This window comes from Manduca sexta, chromosome 28, assembly GCF_014839805.1.
Source record: "Manduca sexta isolate Smith_Timp_Sample1 chromosome 28, JHU_Msex_v1.0, whole genome shotgun sequence".
Lineage (NCBI taxonomy): Eukaryota > Metazoa > Arthropoda > Insecta > Lepidoptera > Sphingidae > Manduca > Manduca sexta.
Window position 1 is genome coordinate 9,010,181 of NC_051142.1, and position 25,391 is coordinate 9,035,571.

The 25,391-nt window shown below is 33.4% G+C and overlaps 1 protein-coding gene across 1 annotated transcript in view; it reads right to left on the minus strand.

Annotated features, from left to right (window-relative positions):
• The window catches only part of LOC115449199 (filamin-A), an 82,479-nt gene that overhangs the window by 27,605 nt on the left and 29,483 nt on the right, over positions 1–25,391 (minus strand). Inside the window, 5 exon segments of the mRNA XM_037444268.1 lie at positions 17,988–18,164; positions 20,300–20,391; positions 21,059–21,225; positions 24,277–24,436; positions 24,701–24,791. Of these exon segments, the coding sequence (XP_037300165.1) occupies positions 17,988–18,164; positions 20,300–20,391; positions 21,059–21,225; positions 24,277–24,436; positions 24,701–24,791 (687 nt within the window).

Here is a 25,391-nt window from a genome sequence, read left to right on the forward strand (position 1 = left end):
CTATTGCCATTTTAGACATAAATCTAATTCTGTACGAAACAAGTCACTTGAACGTAACGATAAAATTGGGTAAATGTTAAAATTGTTCAAATTGCGCAAGCATGAGGCATTGCTTTGTGGTCATATGGTGCCCCCGTAGAGTCTTACGTAACGTGTACTTTACGGATTTCACCTCTACTTTCTACGAAAAAATGCTCTATTCAAAGATACTGTACTGTAAATTAATTTAAATTATTTTGGCACTTTATCCAATGTAATTTTAATGAAGTAGTATGTCCCCGCAGTGCTTTTATTATTTATCAGATCTGGCTTTGATAGAACCGTAAATCATTAACTGAAGTGAAAATTAAAATAAATTCATAATTATCTTTTTTACGTACGATCATGCGACTGAAAACATTAGGTTTGATTTCTTTATTCAATAAAATTAACATTAATGTTGCTTCTTAGCAAATCTTGCTCGTTTTCATTCACGGGGTGTAATCATAGGTACGTTCCATCACAATTATATTTAAATCAATTTATTTTTATTTTTATATCTCATAATTCAGTCTTTTAGGGATATATTAAAAAAAATAAGTTTCCCCGTACGTCCATCGTCACGCTCCAATCTCCACCAAGTTTCTAAACCTTTCCAGTAATGTGACAAATATAACCTACAAAGGGCTCAATCGATCAAATGCTGCTGAAGTACAGAGAGCGGAAATAACGCGTGGGTTTTTAAGAGGAGTACCCGAAATGTTGGACTTATATAACTTACTAATAATCACATTATATTTTATAAATAAAGGTAAGACATGAGTTACTAAAGAATAAAACATATTAATAAATAAATGTAGCCTGTATCCAAAGATATTTGAAAACTTGCTTGTTGCATCCGGGAATGAAACCGGCTCTAACGGATGAACAACAACCTGTCTGTTTGTAACATCAACAGAGAGCTGCACTCATGAGGATCGAAGCTCTAATTAATACAGAATTTTCTTGAGGTATATTATAAAATAATAGATGAGATTAGACTCAGATATTTAAAACTAAAAAAAGTAAAATTGTATGAAGCGCAAGATATATTTTCGTAAATTAATGTCAAAAATAATATTATGGCAATATAGTACAATCAAAATATTAACTATATGACATTTTGAACTTCGTCTCGTTCTACGCTTTATAGGTACTGATAGTCATAATATAATTAATTCTATCGCATTATATTGATTGGGCTATGGATTGTGCCCATACATATTATGTATTGAATTTAAAAAACAAAAAATATTAAAATCGTACTTGGCGCAAAATGATTATTTTGTCTGCACACAAAGGGTGCGTCCGCTTCAGCTTATTAATTACATAAACAATGAGTCAGAAATTAAATGTTTCTAATGCTACTTTGTAATAAGCCAGAACTAATTAATTAATCATGAATTTTTAGTGCTATCAAAAATACTTTCACTTTTCACAATAATTACTTGATCAATTTGTCTCCAAATGTTCTAGGGAATACTAAATACCTGAAGTGTTTCTGTATACTAACTTTATCATGTTATATAGCTATACATTATATATTTTAGAAGTGTATAAAACTTTTTGAGATCCTTATGTAAGGAACTTTACCCATATTTACACTCTACAAAGTTGTGCTTGGTCACCTTATATTTAACTCACTTAACACGAAAAGGTTGTTACATCAACTTAAACTTTTTCTTCCTGGGTAACATATTGTTTATGGCTACCTCCCAACCCTAGAGGAGGAGAAAGGTTATTATGAGTCGTGACTGTTCAATTCTCAGGCGCAGAAGCATCGGTTCAGGAACCGAACTACAGCTAATAACGCTGGCATACCCACTTAAACTCCATAATGGTTTTCCTTAGCAGTTGTAGCACTGTTGTGGACTGGGTAGACTAATTAATTTAATTGAAACTATTGTTGTTAATTGGTAGACTTTATTATATTGGTTTTTAAGTATTATCTTGGGCCAGTATTATTGATACTCAAGATTGCTATTTTGCCAAAGATAAACAAGGAAAATTCCATTTATATTCACTTACTTTTAGCGAGCAATAATATAAGTTCTTAAAAAAAGTAAAAGGTTTTTGTATAATATGACGTTAATACTTCTAAACTTACCAGTTTGTTCTCATTTGTAATTTTTTTACACGATTTACAATTTAACAGGAATACCTATCTTTACTTTGTACAATTTTATGAAGAATATATAAATAATTTGCTTTTTACAATAACATAATATGGATTTAGCTTCCATGCGTAAGATATACATATACGATACGGCGAATATTGGTGCGATTATAATATTTGTAATAATAATAAAGATTACAAGCCTAAAATTTTTATTACGAATGTTATTGAGGAAATTCGTTTAGTAAATTTTTATTTCGCTGCCTTTAAATATTTATTATCAAATTGAAAGATATTTTCACAATTTTCTTGTATCTGAAAGATTACATAAACGTTTTCCTGGTTTATTATTTTTTTTATTTTTATAAGCTATTTGTGATTAATTTGAACAAATCCAAGATAAGAAAATTTCTGTCAAAACATATAAACTGCCACACAAACAGTAGAGTAAAGCTCCAGTGCTTGACACAACAAACACTGGTCTAGATAAAACGAATGACAAATTGCATAAACAGCTTCACATGAAGTGAAACCGCACGATGACGCAGATGTCGCTCCCTGTTCGCAAACTATGTGAGCGGATGTTATTATTTTTCAAATATTTACACACAAGAAAATATTCGAAACGCTGGCTTTCTCGCAATTTCCGTACTTCGTGTATAATGTGTTATGGATATTTTTGTGCTTTCATTCCGTTTGAAGAACGTTTTGAATGCTTTTCTGTTCTAGCAAATTTATTTTTAGAATCAAACATGCATAAGTATTTCATAACAGGGTATTTTTAAAGCCTAGTTTTATAAAGAAATATTTTATGCTCTCAATCAGCAACAATATAACTAATTGTCGCTGCTCTCAATACTAGTTGATGCAAGCAATAGCTTACATTGAACATTTTGGCGTCGAGTGGGACAGAAAACTAATTAATTACAGAATTAAATATCAATATTGATAGTGATACTTCCAACATGTTAATTTATTAATAAAATACAACAAAACTAAAAACGATGCTTAGAATATTTTATAACGAACAAAACCGCTCATAGACATACTTTCCTGTCAAATAAAAAAATTAACTCAATTGGTCTTAAACCCAGTGTTTGATTATAATTACAATCAAAGCGCAAATTCAAAGAGCTATTTCAAAGATTACACCATTTATTGGTTACGAGTTATCAAATAGAAAGGCGATAGGCACTGAGAGTTTGCCTGTTATCGTAAAATCTGAACGCTCGGTGGTTGGTCGTGGGTAGGTAGAGCGACTCGTGATCGCCCTTGTACCAACCGTATTACAGTCAATACCTGCAGTTGATACAACGGTGCGATACAGTTGCGTAACCGATTCACGATACATTAACAACTAGGTGGTATATGATTGCACGTTTATGTAATGTGCGGTGCGCCGTTGACACGCGAATATCATCTGTTCATTTAACAATTATGGCGGCTTTCCTTACAAATAGGCCACAAGTGTGTCGATATAAACTCAAACGTTGTGTTTCGGAACGGTATGTATTCGGCTCAAATAAATGGTCTTGTTATTATAATAAGTTACTATATGTACATCGTAGCTCTTGTTGAGTCATAAAGATTATCATTCCACTACTTTGTAAGCAAAAAATACCGCCTAATAATTGCAAACTTCACTTAAGAGCTATTGACGTTCAAAAATAATAGTTTGTAAATAACTCTATCTCCATACGACTGCAATTATGTAAAATAAAGACACAAAGCCAAGCCCTTAACGCTAGAGTGAGGAAATAACGACACGCAGAGAGTTTCTCTTGAACCTGTGTATCAACATATTCATCGCCATGAGTGTTCGCTCATAATTTTTGCATTGTTCCCGCTTGTTGATAAAAGACGCGAGATGTAAGATCGCGACGAATTGCGATGGTATTGTAACATTGTTTTCAAAGCGTATCTGATAAACATAGGTAATAAATAATGAAATAATGTAGATTCTTGTGACATGCAATGTTCTTTTCTTGACAATTGTAAATCTACAAAATGGATCAAAAATATGAAAGTATAGAATATGAAGGACGTATAAGTAAAATTAATAAGTATGTACCATATATTTTGCAATGGTTGTTGTGTGTTCTTTTATCAGGCGGGTTTAAATATTAGTATTTTTATGTGGAAATAATCGTGTATAGAGTTATCGCATATATCTTGTATAAATAGAAATGATTGCATATTGTTGAATATACAGTATACACACATTTTCCTGTAGATAATGAAACTGCAAGTAAGCACTAGAAATAGAAAGTAAACCCATATCAGTTATTAGGTACACACACCAATGATGATCATCAAAAAGTTTCAGGCAAAAAGCAGATAAACTTTACGTATTCTTCTTTTTAATTTTACTAGTAACTTGTTATATACAATGGTCACAATACACACAGATTACTTTAAATTTCTATGATTTCATAACATCAACATCTTGTAATCTGAAATTTCACATCATAAATTGAACAACTATGGACGTTAAATATTTTATTAGTTTGCAAACAGCCAATAAGATCGGTAATAGTTATTGCAGGGCGTACCTCTCATAATTCAAGGTAACTTATTGAGATAAAACGGAAGCGTTGTGTGTGGAATGTTATGACATCAGCCGTCGAAGTATTTAGAACTACATAGAAATACACCCCACGCAGCCGTCGCGCACCGAGCCCAGATTAAAAGGAATCAAGCGTATCAACAAATTACAACGTACCCAATTTTGTCTAATGTTAATGAATTATTGTAATATGGCATGCATCATTGATATAATGTATGATTTAATTATTTGCACCTCCCACTTTAAATGTTCAAGAATATTTTGAATTTAGATGTAAAATTGGATGTAATTCAACACTGTTGAGAGTTCTCACATGTACTATAATAGAGTATAATTGATTATACATACATATAATACACTAAAATTATAATACATACGTAATCAGTTATAAAATAAATTCTGTAAAGTTCGCAGTATATGTTTCAAATCCCATCTGGTTTATATCAGCGAGAGCTAGGTCTAATTTACTGAAAAGCAAAAGTGTGACGATGTAATTTATGAATTTTAGGAGCATGACTTTGGAATGTAAAATATTGGAACTTCGTAGTTAATTGAGATCAAGGTCTTTCGACTTTTCGGTCTCTACTTTCTATATTATTCGTAGGATTTTAATTAAAATAATCAATCTTGTTTACGTGTTGCATAAAAAACTTTACGGCGCCTCGTCGCTATTTCATCGAATCGGTTTCTTTTTAAAAGAACTGTTTAATAAAATATTAATTTAAAGTACTACCGCGTGCCATCGTTTTACCTTCGTGTTATTAATTTAAACTTTATACAAGTATCCCGGGAACACATTACATATTGCTTCGACAGGAAAAATATATTTTATGTTTTCATATTTCAAGGAAACGAAAAGGAAATGGAATAGTATTAGCACATCTTTACATTAAGGGTGTTCTGTTTTTCACAGCTTTAACAAGTATTGAAGAATTTCAACTAAAATTCTTACAAATTTAATTGAAATTCATACAAATTCGTACACACTCCTCCCAGTATTAGGTCAATGTAGTAACTTTCACTTTGTCTACCTTCAACATCACGTGATTTAATTATTTATTATTTAATATTACGGTGGGTTATAGACGTTAAAATGATAATTTGAGATGTATCTATTTAATATCGGAACAACAATTGGCACAAGGCACAATACAACTTTTACGTCGTACACATAGTAATTACACACAGTAGCTATTTAATGGGTATGTACTATAATTATTATTAATGATATTTGTAGTAATAATTAACTATATCTCTATTGTAATCGATTTCAAGGCCTTTATCTAATACATATTCAAACATTAGAACTTCACTAATATTTAATGATATAGTTATATAAGCGCGAGCTTAAGAGTGACTCATTGGAAATAATTCTAGATCCCATCCGTGTTAGCTTTAACTTTTTGTGACGACACAATAGATATTATAAACAAATAAAACTATTATTGAACTATAGGTGTGGTTTTTACATTTGAAGATCTGTACGAGTTAAGACTTAAGTATTATAACATTATCTAATGTTATTTGATTTTCTTCGCTTATAGGAATAATATATTACTAGGGACATCTTTATATTCGTTTAGCTCTTTATCAATTTTAGACCATTATGAATGAATTATTAAATTACCTTAAAAAACCTTACAAATTTAACTTACGCCATATATATCTTTATGTGGAGCATTTGCTAGCAATATTACTTCACATTATCTTCAGACAATAACATTATCACGGCAAAAGTGGGAATTGCGGCATTAGAAGTGACGATGTAGCAACAGTGCACAGTTTGCAGGTCGCCGGCTCTCGCTCGGTAAATCACCTTTGTCCGAGCTAGCACAGATTTTTCGAACAGTCTGTTTCCTAATACTGGACGGAACGTTTCCTATTTCCTAACACCGGCGCGTAGGACGGATGTCACGAGTCCGCCATTGTTTGTCCACCAATATTCGCTTGGCCACTATGAACGGCGAACCGTTAGTTTTGTTCAACTTACAGGTATTTTAAAAAAACCGGGTCACCCTGTTTTAACTAATAACCCCGATAAGGCATAATTAATGCCAATGAATATATTATCTAATGTGAAGTTATTATAGAGTACCGTATTAGGAAAGATATAAGCGTAAAAACTATCCCCCTTATTCATAGACGTTTTTTATCTAACGCCCGAGTAAGGCTGTGATAACAAGTCTGTTTCTCAGTGCTGACGGCATGGCAGTCTTCGCAGTGCGTAGACGTAGGGCCGTTGTGATTGGCTAATATTGAAATACAACAATAATAACCCATCACAACGGCCCTATGTCTATTTCTCAGTGCCGTTGGGCACTGAGAAACAGGCTTGTTATCACAGCTTTACTTCGTCCTTAGATAAAAAACGTTTATGAATAAGGGGGTAAATATAAAACGAAATTGTTGTTAAGATGGCCAATATTGGTAAAATACGTTCAAAAATGCAAACTAATCAACTCAATGAATATGACAGAGCATACATATGTATGCATGATCTGTCTCCCTGGGAATGTTCCCAGGGAGATAGATGGAGGTTGCAAAAAGTGCATCCTCTATTTCATAACTCACATAATAATAATGATATACCAATCAAGAAACTCAAAGAAATTATACATTACGTTATGTTATTCAATATTACTACTATATTTATCTACTATAGCGCTCGCGATGTTTTTAATCTATTGCGCTTTGTTATTCATATACGTTTGGTTTATGTATTTTTTATTTAATTAAGCGTTAGTTCTAGAAATTCGCATTGTAATACTAATAAATATTCTGATTTTGATTTTGATGCTTTAGTCCGAGAATTTTAGAAAAATCCGCCCGAGACTTTTATAATGTTAGGAATATTAATTACCTATACATCATAAAATTAAATTATATGCAGATATAAAGTAATTTAATAAGAGGAATAGACAGCAATACACTGTAAGTCTTCCGTGCTCCGTCTGGCGACCTCCTTACAAGTAAGACACTATTTTGCGCATATTATCACCTACAAGTGCGGCTTGCCCAAAGAGCAATCGAAACATATGACATTTGAATGTGCCGTAATCGTGAAGAAGGTGAAGAATCCCGAATACAGATGGATGTTATTTAGGACCAAAAATGTTTTATATTGAAACAATATATAATATTATCAACAAGTAACGCATGAACAGAAATACCCAGCAACCCATCGTTAGTACACGTTTGCTTTGCAACTGAAATGTCAATAAAACAACGTGTTTCGATAGAAACGGCTGGAGTAGAACGTTTGTTCGGACACAGAATAATTTTGAGTTCACACTGGCAGGTGGCTAGTAATTGACATTTCGATCGCAAACAGCCAGTACTGCATCCACATTCTACACTATACCGTATTAAACTAACAATGGTTACAAAATATTAATATCCAAGTAGCTGTTGTAACAAGCTGGTCTACAACAATTATGAAAATCATGTAGACAACAAGTTAATTATGAATATGAGGTGGTCAAACAAGTTTATAATTCATCAAACATTAGCATTGGAATTTGGAACGTCCTGTTCGATTGATGCGATATATGCAAATGCTTGTGCAACATAAAATGAAAACATAATTTCGACTTTATGTTAGACGGGTGAAAGTAATTTATATTCTCTTATAAATATTTTAAGCTTTGTACGATGAGAACAGTTAGCTCGATGGAAACTGAGATTTTACCGTTGATTCCAATGATAATATATGTTATGATGAAGCTTGTCACATGATACGTAAAATGGGAGTGTGCTAGTATTCAAACACGTTTTTTGTATACCGTAGCAAAATTTCATAAAACGGGACTCTCATAATTTAATTATGTTTTTTGTCCGTTCATATGCAATCGGCGTGTTGTTATATGAAGTAAAAGGCAGAAAAGTAATGCAATTTATAGAACTGTTATATACAGTTCTGAAAAACCTATGTAGTCTGTCCTTATTCCTACTTTTAAAGAATTGTCCTTTGTCCTACTTTTAAAGAATTCTGTTTCGAATTGTAATAAATAACGGGCCTGAATGTTGACAGCTTAAGTATCTATATCGAAGTCTTATGGTAGAAATTTTAACAAAAAATAATAATGCAAAAGTGTTGGTGTATGGGACAATTAGCGCGATTCCGACTCATACCTACTTGGCTGGTGTTTTTTTTTTGCATAATTGACGTTAACGTAGATTTCGGAACCTATAATAGTGATGAAAGTGTAATACTCTTTGAGTAAGCACCTCAGACTATAATAACATACTTTGTTGTTAGATCGTTTTGCTAGTTAAAACGCTAGAAACGAACGCGATTCCCCCGCACTGATGAGATAATGCGGTTGAAACGCGATATTTGCAGAGATGTGCGCAATTTGAGATTCGAGAGAAAATTCTCATGCACCTGCATAATATGCTTTTCATGTAATTTGAATTATTGTATTATTTTTTCTGTTTATGTTGTTAAATATAACTTTTTATTTAATGTATAGGAATTAAAAGAGAAGTTAAAGTCAGTTTACCATAAAATTGCAAACCGGAGTAATGATAATTATCGCAAGCTTTCAATTTTGTTTCACTATAACCAAGACTCATGTGTCACACCATTGTTACTATTTTATTGTATTGAAAGTACCCGTTATTTATATTACGGGTATTATAATTGTAACATTTCTACATTGTGAAATACAAGTAAATAATCTACTTGCCTGTACGCATATTATTTTACACCGGTTAATCATTAGATCAAGTTTATTGTTCTCCGTAAACATGAATTCTCGGGGCCATGAAATGAGTTCTTTTAAAGTTATGTACATATTTATGCGAGATTCGTATCTTTTTCTAAATGTTAAGTGATATAAATCACAAGAAAACAACGCGTCATGTTATCTTAGATGTAGCCAAAGAGGTCGCGAACTGAAAATCACGTTGAAAGTATTTATTATTCCTCTTTAGATGCAAACTGCAATTTATTTGCAGTTGATATTTTATTAAATGTTGTTTTACTTTATGGTTGACATGGTTTGATAAGTTTCCAAATATGAAACTTCACAACATAGAAATTCGTATAGATATGTAAAAAGATATGAAATCATATACCTATCATACATTTTGGAAGTCTTAATATATCCACAAATACCTAGTTTCAAGAAATATGGGAAATATCCTATAAATTTGAGCACCTGTCCTGATGAACCTTTAATGAATGTAAATTGTCCAAGCATGAGCTTGCCAATTTATTCGGAAATCGGTTGGCAGGCGGCCTTGATTTATCTTTCCTCGTCCGCATTATTTTATGGTAAGATAGATTAATCAACAGCCTACAACGTCCACGTTGAAGTGAAGTGTCAGTTTAATGACAACCAAAAATGTAAAAAGTTAATAATGTTTCAGCTTACCATTATACATCGTGCAAAATGTATAATTTAACTGGTCAGATATTAACGCAAGTATTAAAAATTTGTCCAAATTAACCTGTTGTAACAAACAAAATTCAATTATGAGAAAAAGCCACAGTACGTTTAAGCAAAAACAGGTAGAGTTGTATAACAATAAAAAGGTGTAGGGTATCATGATTTTAAAGTAGACTTGTGTGCATTTTTTTGGTGGAATTAGTTGTTAGAACAGCATATTTTTTGAGCTGGCAATTATATTAGCATTCATATACGAGTAGGTAAAATATTTTAAGGTATCGTACCTTAAAATAGTTAATCTAGTTGGAATGGGACGGACTGCTGAGACGAAGATCCGCATGTACATAACCGTCAGACTTTTAAAGTTATGCGTGTAATGTTTATCAACTATCGGTCGGTTTACTTGTGAAGAAAAATATTTTGATTGAAACGTACATAATGTCTAAGAATTCTTTAGTAGAACAGTAAAGGTCGTGAAGTCTGCCAACAAAGGTCTAAACCCTCACGCTAGTATCGGAGGCCCGTGTTAAGTAGTGGGACGGTATGATATAATAATAATCACTAAATTATGTTAAAACATGTTTACTAATTCGTTCTCCATCAACATTTAAAAGGCCTACCGTAACAGATTACGTGACATCAAAGTCGTATTAATAATTTTCCACACGACATTATCCACTAAAGTTATATAAGTTGAAAGTGTTAGAACGATATGTGATATCTTTGAATATTTAACTTATGCAAGTAAAATGGACACATTTTGACCACGCTCTAGTGATGGTGCTTTCACTCTTTCATTTTACGTTCTAAACGTAACCGTAAAACTCGCCAGATTTGATGATTTCTACGAGAATCTTTACACAACTCGACAATTAACGCATAAAATATTATACGAATGTAGTTTTATAAAGTTTTACGTTGTTTGGAAAACGAAATCTCGAAGATAAACAGTTTTTACGTGCTGTTTTTTGAATTTGTAATTTTGTTGTATATATTTATATTGAAAAGGTACTGGTTTGAAGACGCAAATACTCCACATAAATAAAATAAAAACAACAAAATAAAAATTTTCATCTTTTATATGAGATATAGTATTTTTCTTAATTTACCAACATTCCAATATAGCCGGATTATGACATGAATACAATTTTTTTACTTATTTTCTTCTTTATTACAATATTGAGATGCAAAATCTTCCACGAATCTTATAATCTTCCACACACAGCTACGAACAGTAAAGAAAAAGTATTAGAATAAGGCGTTTATCGTTGCATAAATTATAAAAATATGTCAATTCCCTTATAGAATTGTGGGCCAGTGTACATGTTACTAAATCCTACAATGCATCCGTATGAATATGTTTTGATGCACTCATTGTTACCGGCGGGTGCCGGGACAGAGACTAGACTTTCACTAGCAACACTATCATGCTTGCCGAGGCTAGCATACCTACTTTTGTTTTTATTTTTATACAAAGCAACATGAATTGTTCAGAATAAGTTATGTCGAGACGCAGTTTAACATTTGTTAACTGTTTTGGTGTAATATACTGACCTTTCTAAAGCAAAACAATCTAAATGGTTTTATCAATTACGTTTGAGAGTGATTAATTGCAAGCATGCAAATTTAGACTTAAGTTATTGTGATAATATCATTATAATTTGTATGAAGTACACTGTATGTCACAGACAGTATCACTTCCGTAGAAACTTGAATGAATATCCGTATATAGAACAAAACGTCGTTGATTAAACCTTACTTTCATCTAGTGTGAGACGATAGATTATATATTATCGTTGTACGTAGTTTTTGCACTACATTAGACACGCTACGTCGACTCTGACGAGCAATCGGGTGTGATCGTATAAAGTTATAAAAAAACGTTACATCCGTTATCTGACGAATGCATCGAGATTATCATTTGATATTAGTCATTAACCTTAATAGATATAAAGTGCATTTTGGGTTACAGGCACTGGGACTGGCGCAAGGGGATGTGCGTGAGAAGTGGCCCTTGTAAAAGAGTTCAACGCACGCTTTGTGTACGGGCAACCGTGCGAATCTATAGTCCAGCAATATCTGGACACAGTGAACGAGCCTTAAGGTCAAAAATTTTACAATTACATCTAAATGTTTTGACGTAGTTTCTCTGATTGGTGATATTCCAATAATTGGATACAAGCATGTTACGATTGTATTGCACGCTATAAATTATTTGCTAGCAATTACCTACTAATGTAATCGAGGTATTTGGGTCATTCATGTAGTCATTAATGCGAGACATTTGGTTTTAATTTTCTCATTGCATTTAATGACTTTAATTTTGGGTTTTTGCTTTTATGAATTTGTTAGTAGTATTATGTAATATTTTTTTATATGTGGTAGTAAAAACAAAACTTGACTGACAGTATGATGATAGTCAAACCAAAACAATCACACGATAATGGTCCATTATTATAATTACCACGCTAAAAAAGACAAACCAAAGGTTAGAATGACGTGTCGCACCCACACAGCACTTCGGCACTTTACAATACGGATATAGGAACAATGTATGCAAATACACTCACTTATCGAGGGCGATGTGACCTCCGGCGGCAAGCTCACGTCCCCTCAGCGACAGACGAGTATGTAGGGCACTGTTCTGACCGTAGTTAAAGAAATCACAACAATAACACTCGGTGAACATTCACTACACCATGGAGTTCGCAATGAAGGTACACGGCTCGGCTGTTCTTGTGTCGCAAAGATCAGAGAGGCACTGTGTTACGTATGTTAACGTTTAGCACATACGGCGGTAGGATACGCGGCGGAATTGCATTTTGGCAGTTCGGAGGCATAGCCTCATTCGGTCGCGGACGCGGGGCGAATGTGAGACAGCCGGTGCGCAGGCGCACGCTCGCCCGCGCCCAGCCGCCTGACGTCACCATGGTATTCAAAATGGCGGCGCGGAATTCGAGAGCCTACATACATGTAGTGGCAGCAAAAGCTGGTTTGTCACTTGGCGTTGGATCGGACTAAATAAACTACGCCTACAATTTTACCTTTTGCTTCTATAGGTCATGTTAACTGTAATCCATAAAGGATATAAAATTGAATCATAAGAGACGGGGACTTCATTTTTATAATAAAAAACGAAAAACCTTGTTTTAGAAAGTATTTTTAATGGTGCACAAGATTACGTTTTTAAATTATAATTTATTATATAAATGCTCTCAATTTTATTCTTCTCATTTAAATATTAATCATATGTCTGTGACAATATTTATTAGCAGGTAGCGACTGACCTGTAATCGAGTGCTCTTAGGCCCTAAGTAGTTATGAAATCTCCTTTTGTTATGACGGTTTGCTCTAATATCAATATAATTTTTCGAGAAATGATCAGAACTTTGCGTGTTCCTTATATATATTTTTCACAGATTAGTAGGTGCTTAAGTAAATGTTTGGTTTTTTAATGGGTTCACAAATTCAATGTACCTTATTGACAAGTACAGACTTAAACTTTAAACAAGTGAACCCGACATGATTACGAAATATTATATATTTTATTATGGTTACACAAGAAATAGATGTAAAATCTAAAATATTTACCTATCGTACGTATACAATATGACGCAGGAATAACCTTTATTCGTTATTCCTCTTCATAAATAAACAGCGCATACACACATACGTAAAATGATTAACAGGTACGGTATAATAAGTATATGTAGACCAATATACAATATACTTTAAGCTAGTGACAAAATATCTTATACTGGGTACTAAATAGGCAACTTTTAAAAGTGATCCAACTTACGTCCGTTTACGTAAAAATGTAGTTGATTAAGGTGAAAGAAAATTAAACCACCATTAGGTAAGTTACGCGTATTACTTGGTTATAATCCTTAAAAAAACGCAAGTAGAACACACTGTAGGTATTTCATGATTACTACTCACTAGCCGATTGCTCAATGGTGGAATATACACATGCTGCGCAATAGAATTAAATACAAATTACTCAGAAGTTGTGACGTTTATACGCAAAAAGAGCATGATATCGATTATTATTTTGGCAATATATTCTAGGCAAAGAAAGAATTATTGGTGGAATTTCCATGAATTATAGCTATGACTCTTGTTTTTTTTTATTGTTTCGGGACTTCAGGCTTTATAAATATCAGTTTGTGATCGATCCTAATGAAATAATATCAGCTTAGTTCTGTCGTACCGTAAAATAATGAAAGAATAAGATATAATATTTACATCCTTATATAACGTACAATGTTATGATAGATAAAAAAATATTATGTTGAAGTGAAGTGTTTTCATTCTCTTTATTTGTTAGAGAAGTTATGTTATACTGCTTAAGATAAGTTTTGTTTGATTACTACCTATTATTTATCTGATAATAAAAAGGCATTATGATAATAGTAAGTAAGATAATAATTAAGGCCTTCTTACGAACAAACAGTCTTGATCATTCGTTTCACGTGTTTATAGCGCACGAGTTTGGCTGGAATAATATACGAAATGCAAAAATATACGAATAATTTCTCTAAAAACTCAACATAAAGATATTTTTATTTTATATTACCTAAATGTTCCTTATTAAATTGCCTATCTAATAGTGTTGGTTGCAAATTAACATAATATGTATTTTAGATGCAGATGCAAGGAATCAACAATATTAGTGGCACATTATAAAAAAAAACAACGAAAGCAAAAATAATATATTGTAGAAGTATCAAGTTTAATATTTTTTTTTATATATATTTATAAATTTCGAATAGAAAGCTTCTAAAAATATGGTTAGCGCAAAGTTTTGTTGAGGGCATCGCCTTAAAACAGTTCTATAGCTTTTAGTAAGTTTCGTCAAGGCTCTTGATTATTCTTATGGCAATGTTATAACAACCGATTCGTATCTAATTGAGCCTATTATCTAATTATTCATGTTTCACTGAACAATTGAAAGTTTGTGATTAGAAATTTTGAAAGCATACTAAACTGTGCTATTAAAACGCATTTATACTTGCTTTGGTATATAATACCGCATCTGTGTCGTTATTATATTTTTTGTTATGGAATATGGCAAATTAGTAAATATAGAATATACCTTTAGACTGTCTCAGTGGCGTAGTTGTATTAGGGTGCAACTGCAGTGCTGAGGTCTTTGGTTCGATCCCCGGGTAGTTAAGTGTTATTGAGTTTTTATAATTATTATCGGTCCTGAGTCTGAAATTTGTGACCGATATGGCGATAGGCTTGCCATTACCATATCATAGGACTAAATACATACTATGGAAAATGGGTGCACCTGTTGCTATTATATTTTTTACATTTTATTTCATATCATAAGCCGACAAATGAAGTTAGTCACTCAGTGTCGTAAATAATTCCTTAAGAGTATTACCACTTTACACAGAACGGAATAGGAATATTTAGGCCTCTGAAGATCTCATACCAATTACAATAGCAAGATGTCATTTCATGTTAGTTTTATGTGGGACAGTGGACCCTAGTTGGGCCGGCCCTTTAATTCTATCCTATAGTTTATAAGTAGAGTGAAGGCAAATATTTCTAAAGCAGTAAGGGTAAGTATTCTTTGTCCCAAGTGTAGCTTTTTGTCTTCTTAAAATATTCCGTCGTAAAACTTGAACGTACAACAAGAGGGGCAAATAAGTAAAACAGAAATCTCAGAATTTCCCTTATTTGTCATTACATATACAAAGTGCGAGTTGAATTTGCTTTTCCTTTGAGAAACGTGGTGAAATAAACTTTACTACGATTGTTCGTATTGCAACTAAGTGTATACAATGAAGATTGCAGTTGTAAACAGGCGTGGAGTAAAGGAAGCCCGAAAGGACCGTGTCCCTGTTTAAATTTTATTGAAAACATTTCGCATTTCTCTTTCCTAATTGAAACATATGAAAGTGCCTCCCCGACATGATACATGTCTGCATATATTCATACAGATGGTACGTTTGAGTTAATTCGGAAACTTTTAGTGTCTTTCAAGAGTGCGCCACGGTCTGGGAATTTCAGCTAGCTGGTATTCAATTTTCTTTGTGTCTATTTCAACTTGTAATGTACAAACGCTGGGTACAATTATTGTACCATATTATTATCCAACTTATAATTATTCTAGTGTTATGTTACGAGAAAATGATATTAAAACATTATTAAGTTTGTTAATAATTAATAATAATGTTTAATTGTTGAGCTGTGCTATGAGCTATCGGGCGGTTATTCACTTTTTTATATTTTTATATGCATGTTTTTGTTAAGAATTGTCTTTTCCTCGAGTGACAAACGCAATGTTTTGTGATTCAATGTGCTGGATGACGCCACTTTTAATGTAGGCAATCATTATGTTTGCCACTAGGAGAGCGAAGTTCTTGTATCGAAATGTAGTTGTAAGTGTAATGATGATTTTATTAAAATATTGTTATTACTGGCCGGAATATCTGAATAAATATTATTAATGACATTTATTGTGTAATCAATAACTTTTAATCATTGCCGTGGGTACCTAATTTATATTGAAATGAACCATTTATTCAAACGCATAGTTATACGTAACGAACGAAAGAAGAACTCATTTTGTAACTGTTTGCAAGACTAAAATTTTCCTTGTGACCGACGACTCTGCAGCGAGCCGCAGGGCTTGTGTAAATGGACGCCTTAATTGTAAATCACCAGCATGCGACATCAGATCTTAAATTAGAATTCCTTCAGCGTGCTTTCTCGGCGACGAGAAGAAATAAAATAGCTGTTTAATTTGGCGCATAGCTCGTTACCTGCCTGTATAATTGAGGTTAAACAGTTAATAGCGATATTCTGACCCTTTGGACTCGTAGGTGAACTCAAGGTTTTGATTGCTTTTTTAGTCAGTGCATTTCATATTTGATTTATAGTTAAGACTATATTTTCGCAGATTCTTCCTTTATAAATCGTATTTTAAACTACTTCAAAATTTATAGTATTATACCTTTGTAGAAATTCAGGCTTTCCTTATAAATCGTATTTAAAACCACTTAATAATTTACAGTAATTAACATTTGTAAAAATTCAGACAAAATATGTTGTAACATTGGTATTAATAAACAATTGTAATAAAGCCCCTACCACACCTCTATTCGTAGTATAGACAATGTTGGAAACATCTAAACATAATTAGTTCCCGAGCTCGTTACGTACCTGTGCACGTAACGATTTTGATTTGCCACATACGGACTCTCATCTCGTGGCGGTGATCCCTTTGTTCTCGTGTTACGTTACGTATATTTGTATAGATATACATGATATATTTATACATGAGCTCACGGGTAGTGCGCCCGGGATCGGCTTTCAAGGAAACGCAGAATACGAAAGGGTACTTAAGTGAAGTGATTTATTCACCTTAGTGATTTATGTTACAAAATTTTTGAACTACATTTTGTTCAACTACACATTCTAAATGCACATAATGGTGGGTTTTGAATGTTTTAAGTCGACGGGAATGTATGAAATGTATTTTATGTATTCTAAATTAAGTGGTCACGGTTTACATTTACGAATTTTAGAATACATACTATATGACACAAGGGTCTACTTTTGAAATTCTTTTAATATAAAACATTGACATTTTACTTTACAATCTATGCCTAATAGAGACCTCTTAAATGCTAATAAGTATGTAATCCTTAGACTTAGTATAGTGTTACTTATTCTATAACCACTAAAGTTATATAAAAACGACAAACCTCCTGCTATGTCCTTTATCTATCTTCGACCTATGAATAGCATAACGCGTCTAAACAATTTAGGTCAGAGAATTTAATTTTAAAATATAACATGGTCACAAACATCTTGGGTTACATTGGCGTAACAGTTAGGAGCCAAGTTCATAAGTTCTTTAAAAACTAGTACTCACCCGGCACATGTTCGTCGTTGAAAGTGACCTTCACGCTGTGTGGTCGTGGTAGCCGCGGCACGAACGAGGTGGCGTACCGGTGACCACCGAGCGGTCGCACCGAGCTCGCCACCAGCGCGCCGTTACCTCCAGACACCTCCAACTCCAGGTGACCTGGCCCGGCCGCGCTCCCGTCCACTGTGGTGATAAATACCACATATAATTATATTCAGCGAAGGGAGAAACTAAATGTAAAATAACGCCATAATCTCTTAATCATTTAACTATTCCCGTCAGACCTATTTAAAGTAAAGATAGATTCTAATTTGAAAGTGATTAGTTAGAAACATTTATTCCTTCCTGGAATATGGTTTCTATAGTCGAAATTATTTTGCATTCCTAATCGCATTTAAAAAAAAACCTCTTCTTGCTGCCTCGCCTAGTTTCCCATCTGGCATGCTGGCAACTGCAGTCTTCAAACAACGATAACTCACAAGCGCTGACGCTCTTATCAGTGCTTATCGGCATGTGGGCCTGCATAATTGCTCCTTCACGCTTCGTTTGTAGGGCCCGTTTACAAGGGAGACGAGTTCAGAGGATACGTGAAGTGGAAGTATGTACTACAGCTTAATAATCCACCAGAATTACCAACATACAAACATTTTTTTGTTTTTATATAGTCCGTTCCTTTTTTAAAATATAAAACGCAAATACTATTCAGTTTGAGTGGTTAATATTTTCCATTTTCATATTGAAATCCTCTTTTATCCGACTAGGTGCTAATTTAAAAAAATAACCGGTATATGTTTATTCACGTTTTGGGTACGCTTTTTGGGGATTATATTGGCAAAATATTTTTTTCTCATTTGTCAAGCATTGTTTATATGAATCAGTTAAAGGCTAGGGCACATGAGGCCGGGTAGCAACGCAACGCATCGCGTAACGAAAATCCTCCTAAATCATTTTCGTACATTTTATATGAACTATCGCCCACTATAGGTGGGTCGCATCGCAATGCACTGGCTATGTGTATTTTTAGGGAGATGTTATGCGTTGCGGTGCGTCGCGCCTTAGTATGCGTTAAGGCTAAAACGAATGTTATCCCTAGGGAACGAAACTGATTTAAATGTTGGCGTTGCGGCGCGCCCCGACGCTATCCTTTATATGCTTTGACGCAATTTTGTATTGCGACGCGCTGTGACTTGTCGCGACTGTAGTATACGCAAGCCTTAAAATGTCTGTTTGGCTTTATAGTTCCCAATAATTAACAAATAGACGTTATAATAATAATATAAAGAATCCTTTTGGATTACACTTTGGCTGCGATTTAGTATATTGTATTTTAGTATATTCCAAGGACAGAACATACCGACCAATTTTAGAAAAAGAGGTAAAGTCATTTGAAATTTTATATGGCTACAATGCGTAAATATTGCGTGAAAAGTACATAGTGTTGAGCTGTCAAAATTTATTTTGGCAAAATTTTCACTTTTACATCGGCGAAAATTTTCTTTTTCATACTGTCTAAAAAATATTTTATGAAAATAAATAGGTAACTAAACAAAAATATTGTAGTAACTAATAACGGAATAAAAATATTTTTCACTGCTGCCATATTTCCAATTCCGTGAATAAGTAAGTATGTGTATCACAATATTATCTTAAAAAATGTTATGCCGCAGAAATTATCATGTTGCATTGGTTAGGTTAGAACTATGTACTACGCCATGCGCGAGTCGCGGTAGCGGCCGGCGAGCGCCAGAAATAAATACTCAAACGTGAAACTCCTCTTTGTGTATTCTAAGTTTACATTTAAATGTTTTAGTTCAGTTCTAAAATAAGGTACTTCGCGAAAATTGAGAGTAATGAATTTATAATCAGAGAGCATAACCTCACAAATTGCAACCAATCCAGTAAATCAAAATTTTCAACCACATTTTCACCGAAAAATCATTTTAATTCTTCACCGATCATAATTACCTCAATCACAATATTCCACTATAACATTACTTGCAAAATATAGCTCGGTATTTAGATATTGAGAGTTCATTAAACTGAAATAGACTGCCGTTTTAACAGCTTGCGACGCATAATTATGGTCAATAAATATAACTAGAGGACCTTGGACAAAAAGACCATCCAAGCAATCAAAATAAAGTAATCGTGACAATATTATGTGTGGTATCATTCAGTTAGAAATCCCTCTGTAAACACAGTTTTGTCCTCACGTGGAGGTCGTCGACATGAAGTCAAATTCCCAGGTGTCTAATATACCACGATCGTTTACGATCGGGTTCGCTGTTGTTTAGCTTCTTTACTGCACAAAAACTTACCTATAAATTCAACAGGTAGGCCTACGACGCCTTTGTAACATGGTTTTACGATTATTCCTCTGGCACCTCTGTTGTTGTCCCTTTGTATTGGTCTGCAACGAGAAAAACTTATAAAATAAAATGTATAAATCCGCTTCAGAGTATCCTTTATGCTGGGATTGTGGAATGAAACCTTATAAAATATGTGCATATTCATTTTCTGAATTAATAATGATGTTCGGGTATTCATAGTTAAAGTATTTAAGGGATTAACAGCCATTTTTGTTAAAATCGCGCTGGGCGGATGGAGAAATAGAATAAACACTGTATGAATATTTATAATTCTGTATGATTATCTAGACAAAAAATAAAAAATAAGCTAGAAAAAAAAATATTTTGTATACAATAAAAGTACATTTTACGTTGCTCGTATGTAATGACGTCATTACGTCAGATATTTAAGCACGGTATAATTACATACAATGTGGTCTTGTTGGAGACATTTAACGTCAAAGAAAGCAAGACAAACACACTTTCCGTAACTACCTGAGTAAGAATTCGTTTGTTCTTTACAATAACGAAGAAAATTTTAATAACAAAACCAAAATAGTCCCGCACTTCCTACCAAAAATATTTATTGGAAAACGTTGGCGTAACTAAATAAAAAAAAAAAAATATGTAGAAAAATAAATTGTCTTTAAGAAATTGAAATAAATTGTCTTAAGATATTGAAAAGATAATTCCGACTATAGACTTAAACTGAAGCGTGTAATTAGTTACCTGAAACGTGCGTGTGCTGCGTCCGTTTCAGTGACGGCCCCCCCGATTGGGTCGCGGGGGGGCCTATTGGATAAAAAAGACTGCTGTTGTTTCTCTTCCACGCTGCTGTACGAAGAGTCGCGCACCACGTACGAACTCTCTCGGATCTCGCGCTTCGTAATTTCTTGCTACAAAAAAAATATGTACCTATAATAATCATGGATTCCCTCTTCCATGGATGCGCAAGGATCTCGATTCAGCGAATCATCTGTCGAGCTTATTGTCACTAAATGATTGTTTGGAAGAGAAGCATATTAAATCAACTATAAATAGCAAAGGTTACTGGCAAAGAACCTAATATGACTATGAATTACTTACGTATCCTACTTTTCTTTTGTTCTCATTCCGGTAGAGAGAAATTTTGTCATGATATTTACATATGCCTTATGTAAATTCTAGTCAATAGAAAGATGCGTATTCTTTATAATTATAATCAGTGACTTATATTATAGAATTAAAATACAAAAAAATATAACCCAAACATAGTCTTATGGATGAAAGCACCACGCATTCGGGTAAAGGATATTAAAACTAATAGAGCAAGCGAAGGGCCTGAGTAATACCGATTACCGTTTATAGCATGCATCCGGAAGGACAGTGACGGCCTGTAATCATGAAACTTGCCAATTGCCTCGCATATTTGAGATTCGCTCTATATGCCTAAAGCTGAGGGCTAAAGGGTAGTGGAACGTTTTGTATTTTCTAATAGGCTTGTGTCAAATTTCTTTGTCATCACAAAGCGTAGTTACGAATTAAAAGAGAACTGGGAAATAATAAAACTTTATAGGCAGATTTACTTTTGATATATTCGCACTTTTTACATCTCCGTTCGTAATCAATAATAAATATTATTTTGCAAAAGGATTGAATTTTAAGTGCTATTGCGTGACAATAATTATAGCATATTGATTAGTTATTTATTAAATTAAAACTATTTTTATACGATAACTGTTCGGTGCGATACCAATTAACCACATAGTTATAAGATATTTGCTGGTGGTAGGATGTATATAATATCCGCTCGGATAGCGATCATCGTATACAAGGTGTTAAAACCTCCCATAGTGGCCCACATAAGTGTCTCGCGTTTCAGGATCAGCCTGTATATATTCGGTTCGAACAAGCCGGCATAATTGTGTCGACTGCCGAGGGGTAATCAAGTCTCGTCAGTCGTCATTCAATTGAACCCCACTCCACTTTCCATCAGCTGCTTCTGGTCATTTTGCCGTGCGAGTAAAAAAAAATACTTCTGCATTTAACTATAATTATGATATAAACTGCTGTAATAACATATGTTTCACGGAATCTGCTACTATTCAAACATGACAAATATTTTCTACGAAGTAAAGCAGATATAATATTATTATTATTAAAACAGATATAGGAACCAATAAATTGACGCAACGTGAAACCGACGTCCAACTACCAAATAAATGATATTCCACGAATATTGAAATATAATATTGTAATATTGTCATACTACTGTATATGGAATTCGAATTTTAAGTTATTATATAAATTCAACTACTTATATTATGCTTTTCGACATTTTGAGAGATACATGAGTATTGTATACTAGATGGCACGTTGCTCTTATACGAGGGTTCCTCTGGGTAGATCTTAGAGATATTACCACTATCTGTATTTTATCCATGTATGCAAAATATTGAATATTGTAAGTTTTAACACAAGATCAGTTGTAAATAAACATCTTTTCCCAAAATGTTATACATAAAACCTTAAATTAACTCATGAGATCATAAACATCATAAGCTTACATTTTTAAGCTAAAACTAAAATTAAATTTGTGATCTTATACCAAGATTCCTGATGTCATAGCCAATCAAAACTACGCAAACATCTGACAATATTACGACTCGAAACAGTGGACAAATATCTTGTCATGTAAATCAAATCTGTGATCTTTTAATTCTTAGTCACTTAGACTACCTACGTAATATCTCATTATAAAACAATTCATGTAGTAGTCAATCACTATATTCCACATACCACATATTGTACATAGCACCAACATTTTTATGTCAACGAGTTTCAAGTATCTAAAAATAATATTGTTAATTAATACCTGTGTCGCGGTGTGCTCATAAATTATTATATTCATGCATTGTTCACTTTTGCAATGATGTCCGTAAAATTGTGTTTCTGCTTTGAAACATGCAGTCCTTCTGAACGTAACGTAAACACGTCACGACAAACAAAAATGACGAATACAAAAATATATCAAATAAAATAAGCTTCAACATATAGTTTACATTCACAGGATATTCATATGAAACATTTCAGCGTACGCCGGGTTGAGTTGCTACCTCAGCAACATACAAGAACAAACGCCATTTTAATCTGATTGCTTTATAATTGTATCTTCAGTTACATCAGTTTTAATTGGATGTGTATTTACATCAGTAATGAAAGTACAATGGACTCTACCATACAGTGTACTTGGGCTAAGCAAATATACTCCAAAATAATTAATGCCCGCTCTGCTTTGTCTACACTACGTACCCCTTGGCACCAATATTATTAAGTGCTGTCATTTCATTGTACTAAACAAGAACGACATAATGAAACTCTTTAATATGACATATAACAAAAAAAACAATCACGACCTATCTAATATAAATTGCTGACTGGGCGGTTTTTAAAACTACATATTCCTTTTTTCTATACTTATTTTGTATAAGTACATAAATATTTCTTTTCACGTGTTTAGCCTGTAGAAGTATTATCAAACAAGTCTACAATAATATTACAAACAAACATACATCACGCATTTATCCCCAAAGGGGTATGCATAGTTGCAATCAGGGCACCTATTTCTTGCCATCTGTATTCCGTCCCATGATGTGATAGGGAACGAGCCTATTGCCATATCATATCTAACGTTAATTATAGACCAGTCTAGCACTAGCATAGAAAATACATTTATTCCAATCAATTTTATAAATATTTCCAAAAGATATTTATAAAATTGTGTGAAATATTTATTTTCACTTTTTTAACGTCTAATATCACTCATGTTGTGTCCCTCTATTTAGAGTTGCAATGAAAATGTAACCATATGTACTACATGTAGGTTTGTGTTCATTTATATTGTTATCTCTATTGATGGCTCGAAATAAATCAATAGATAATAATTTTATAATCAGCTATATACTTACTCTGGTAGTATAGGTCTCCGAATCTTGATCGTCGACTAGTTGGTCGAGCTGTCGGTTGTACGGTCGCGAGTAGTCGGTATACTTGTTGAGCTGCGTGTTCCGTTTGGTCTCTCTGTCCAGCGAGCTCTGCCCGTACCGGTCGGACGCGCCTGACTCCAGGCTGCGGTTTATTATTGCATTATAGATAAATCTTTGAGACCTAACGCGAAGTTTAAAGTTAGGCAAGATATGCAGTGTTCACATAAAAATATTTAAATCAAGCCAAAATATTGCGTTAAATTTAATATTAGATTTATCAAAAAATAAACATATCATTTCGCTTCCTTAGCGAAATTGAGACACGATTTTCTTGCTGCAAATAACTTTCTTTGTAAGTAAGATTGTTTTGCTACGCCAATGTGAACAGATTTAGTCCTGTCCGTACCTGTTAGTGCTTAACATTTGTCTAGTTTTTTCGACGGCGTCCCACGAGTCTTTTCTCGAGTGAAATGTTTTCCCACCAGGATCCCCGGTGCCTGTAACAACGTTCCATGTTATAGCAAAATCTTATCTACCTTTTAATGTTAACATTTTTTATGCTCGGACAATTAATGTGACCTTTTCAAGACTCTTTTTTATGTCGTAGAAATAATGAGATTATTTGATCATTATGACGTAATGATTTTGAAATAATAATCACCTTACTAAAATACCAAGCTGAAATGAAATTCGTATATTTTTACTCAATTTTCTATAACTAACAAGGAGCTATTCGAATCATCCATAAAAGATGAATTTCAAGACAATCCGCATGAAGAAAAATAGAAATAACGATGTAGGTATTCCAATAAATAAAGGGTAGGCGGGTTAACAAGAAGGTCTTTATGACGAAGGAAAAATTCGATTAATCTCTAACCAGCGGAATAAAGATGCATAAATCAAAAGGGTCATTCAGGTGGGACGTATTATTTGCATCCCGCTGGCGTTCGACGCGCTGCTGTCAGAAACAAAACGTTAGCTCAGTGATTTATGCACTGTATGCGTGTCTTGTAAAGATCAAAATGCTTTGGCAGTGCTTCCTGGTAACAATAAGACTTTTCACGCTTATGTTTTTCATGCACGTGCAAAATAAGCGA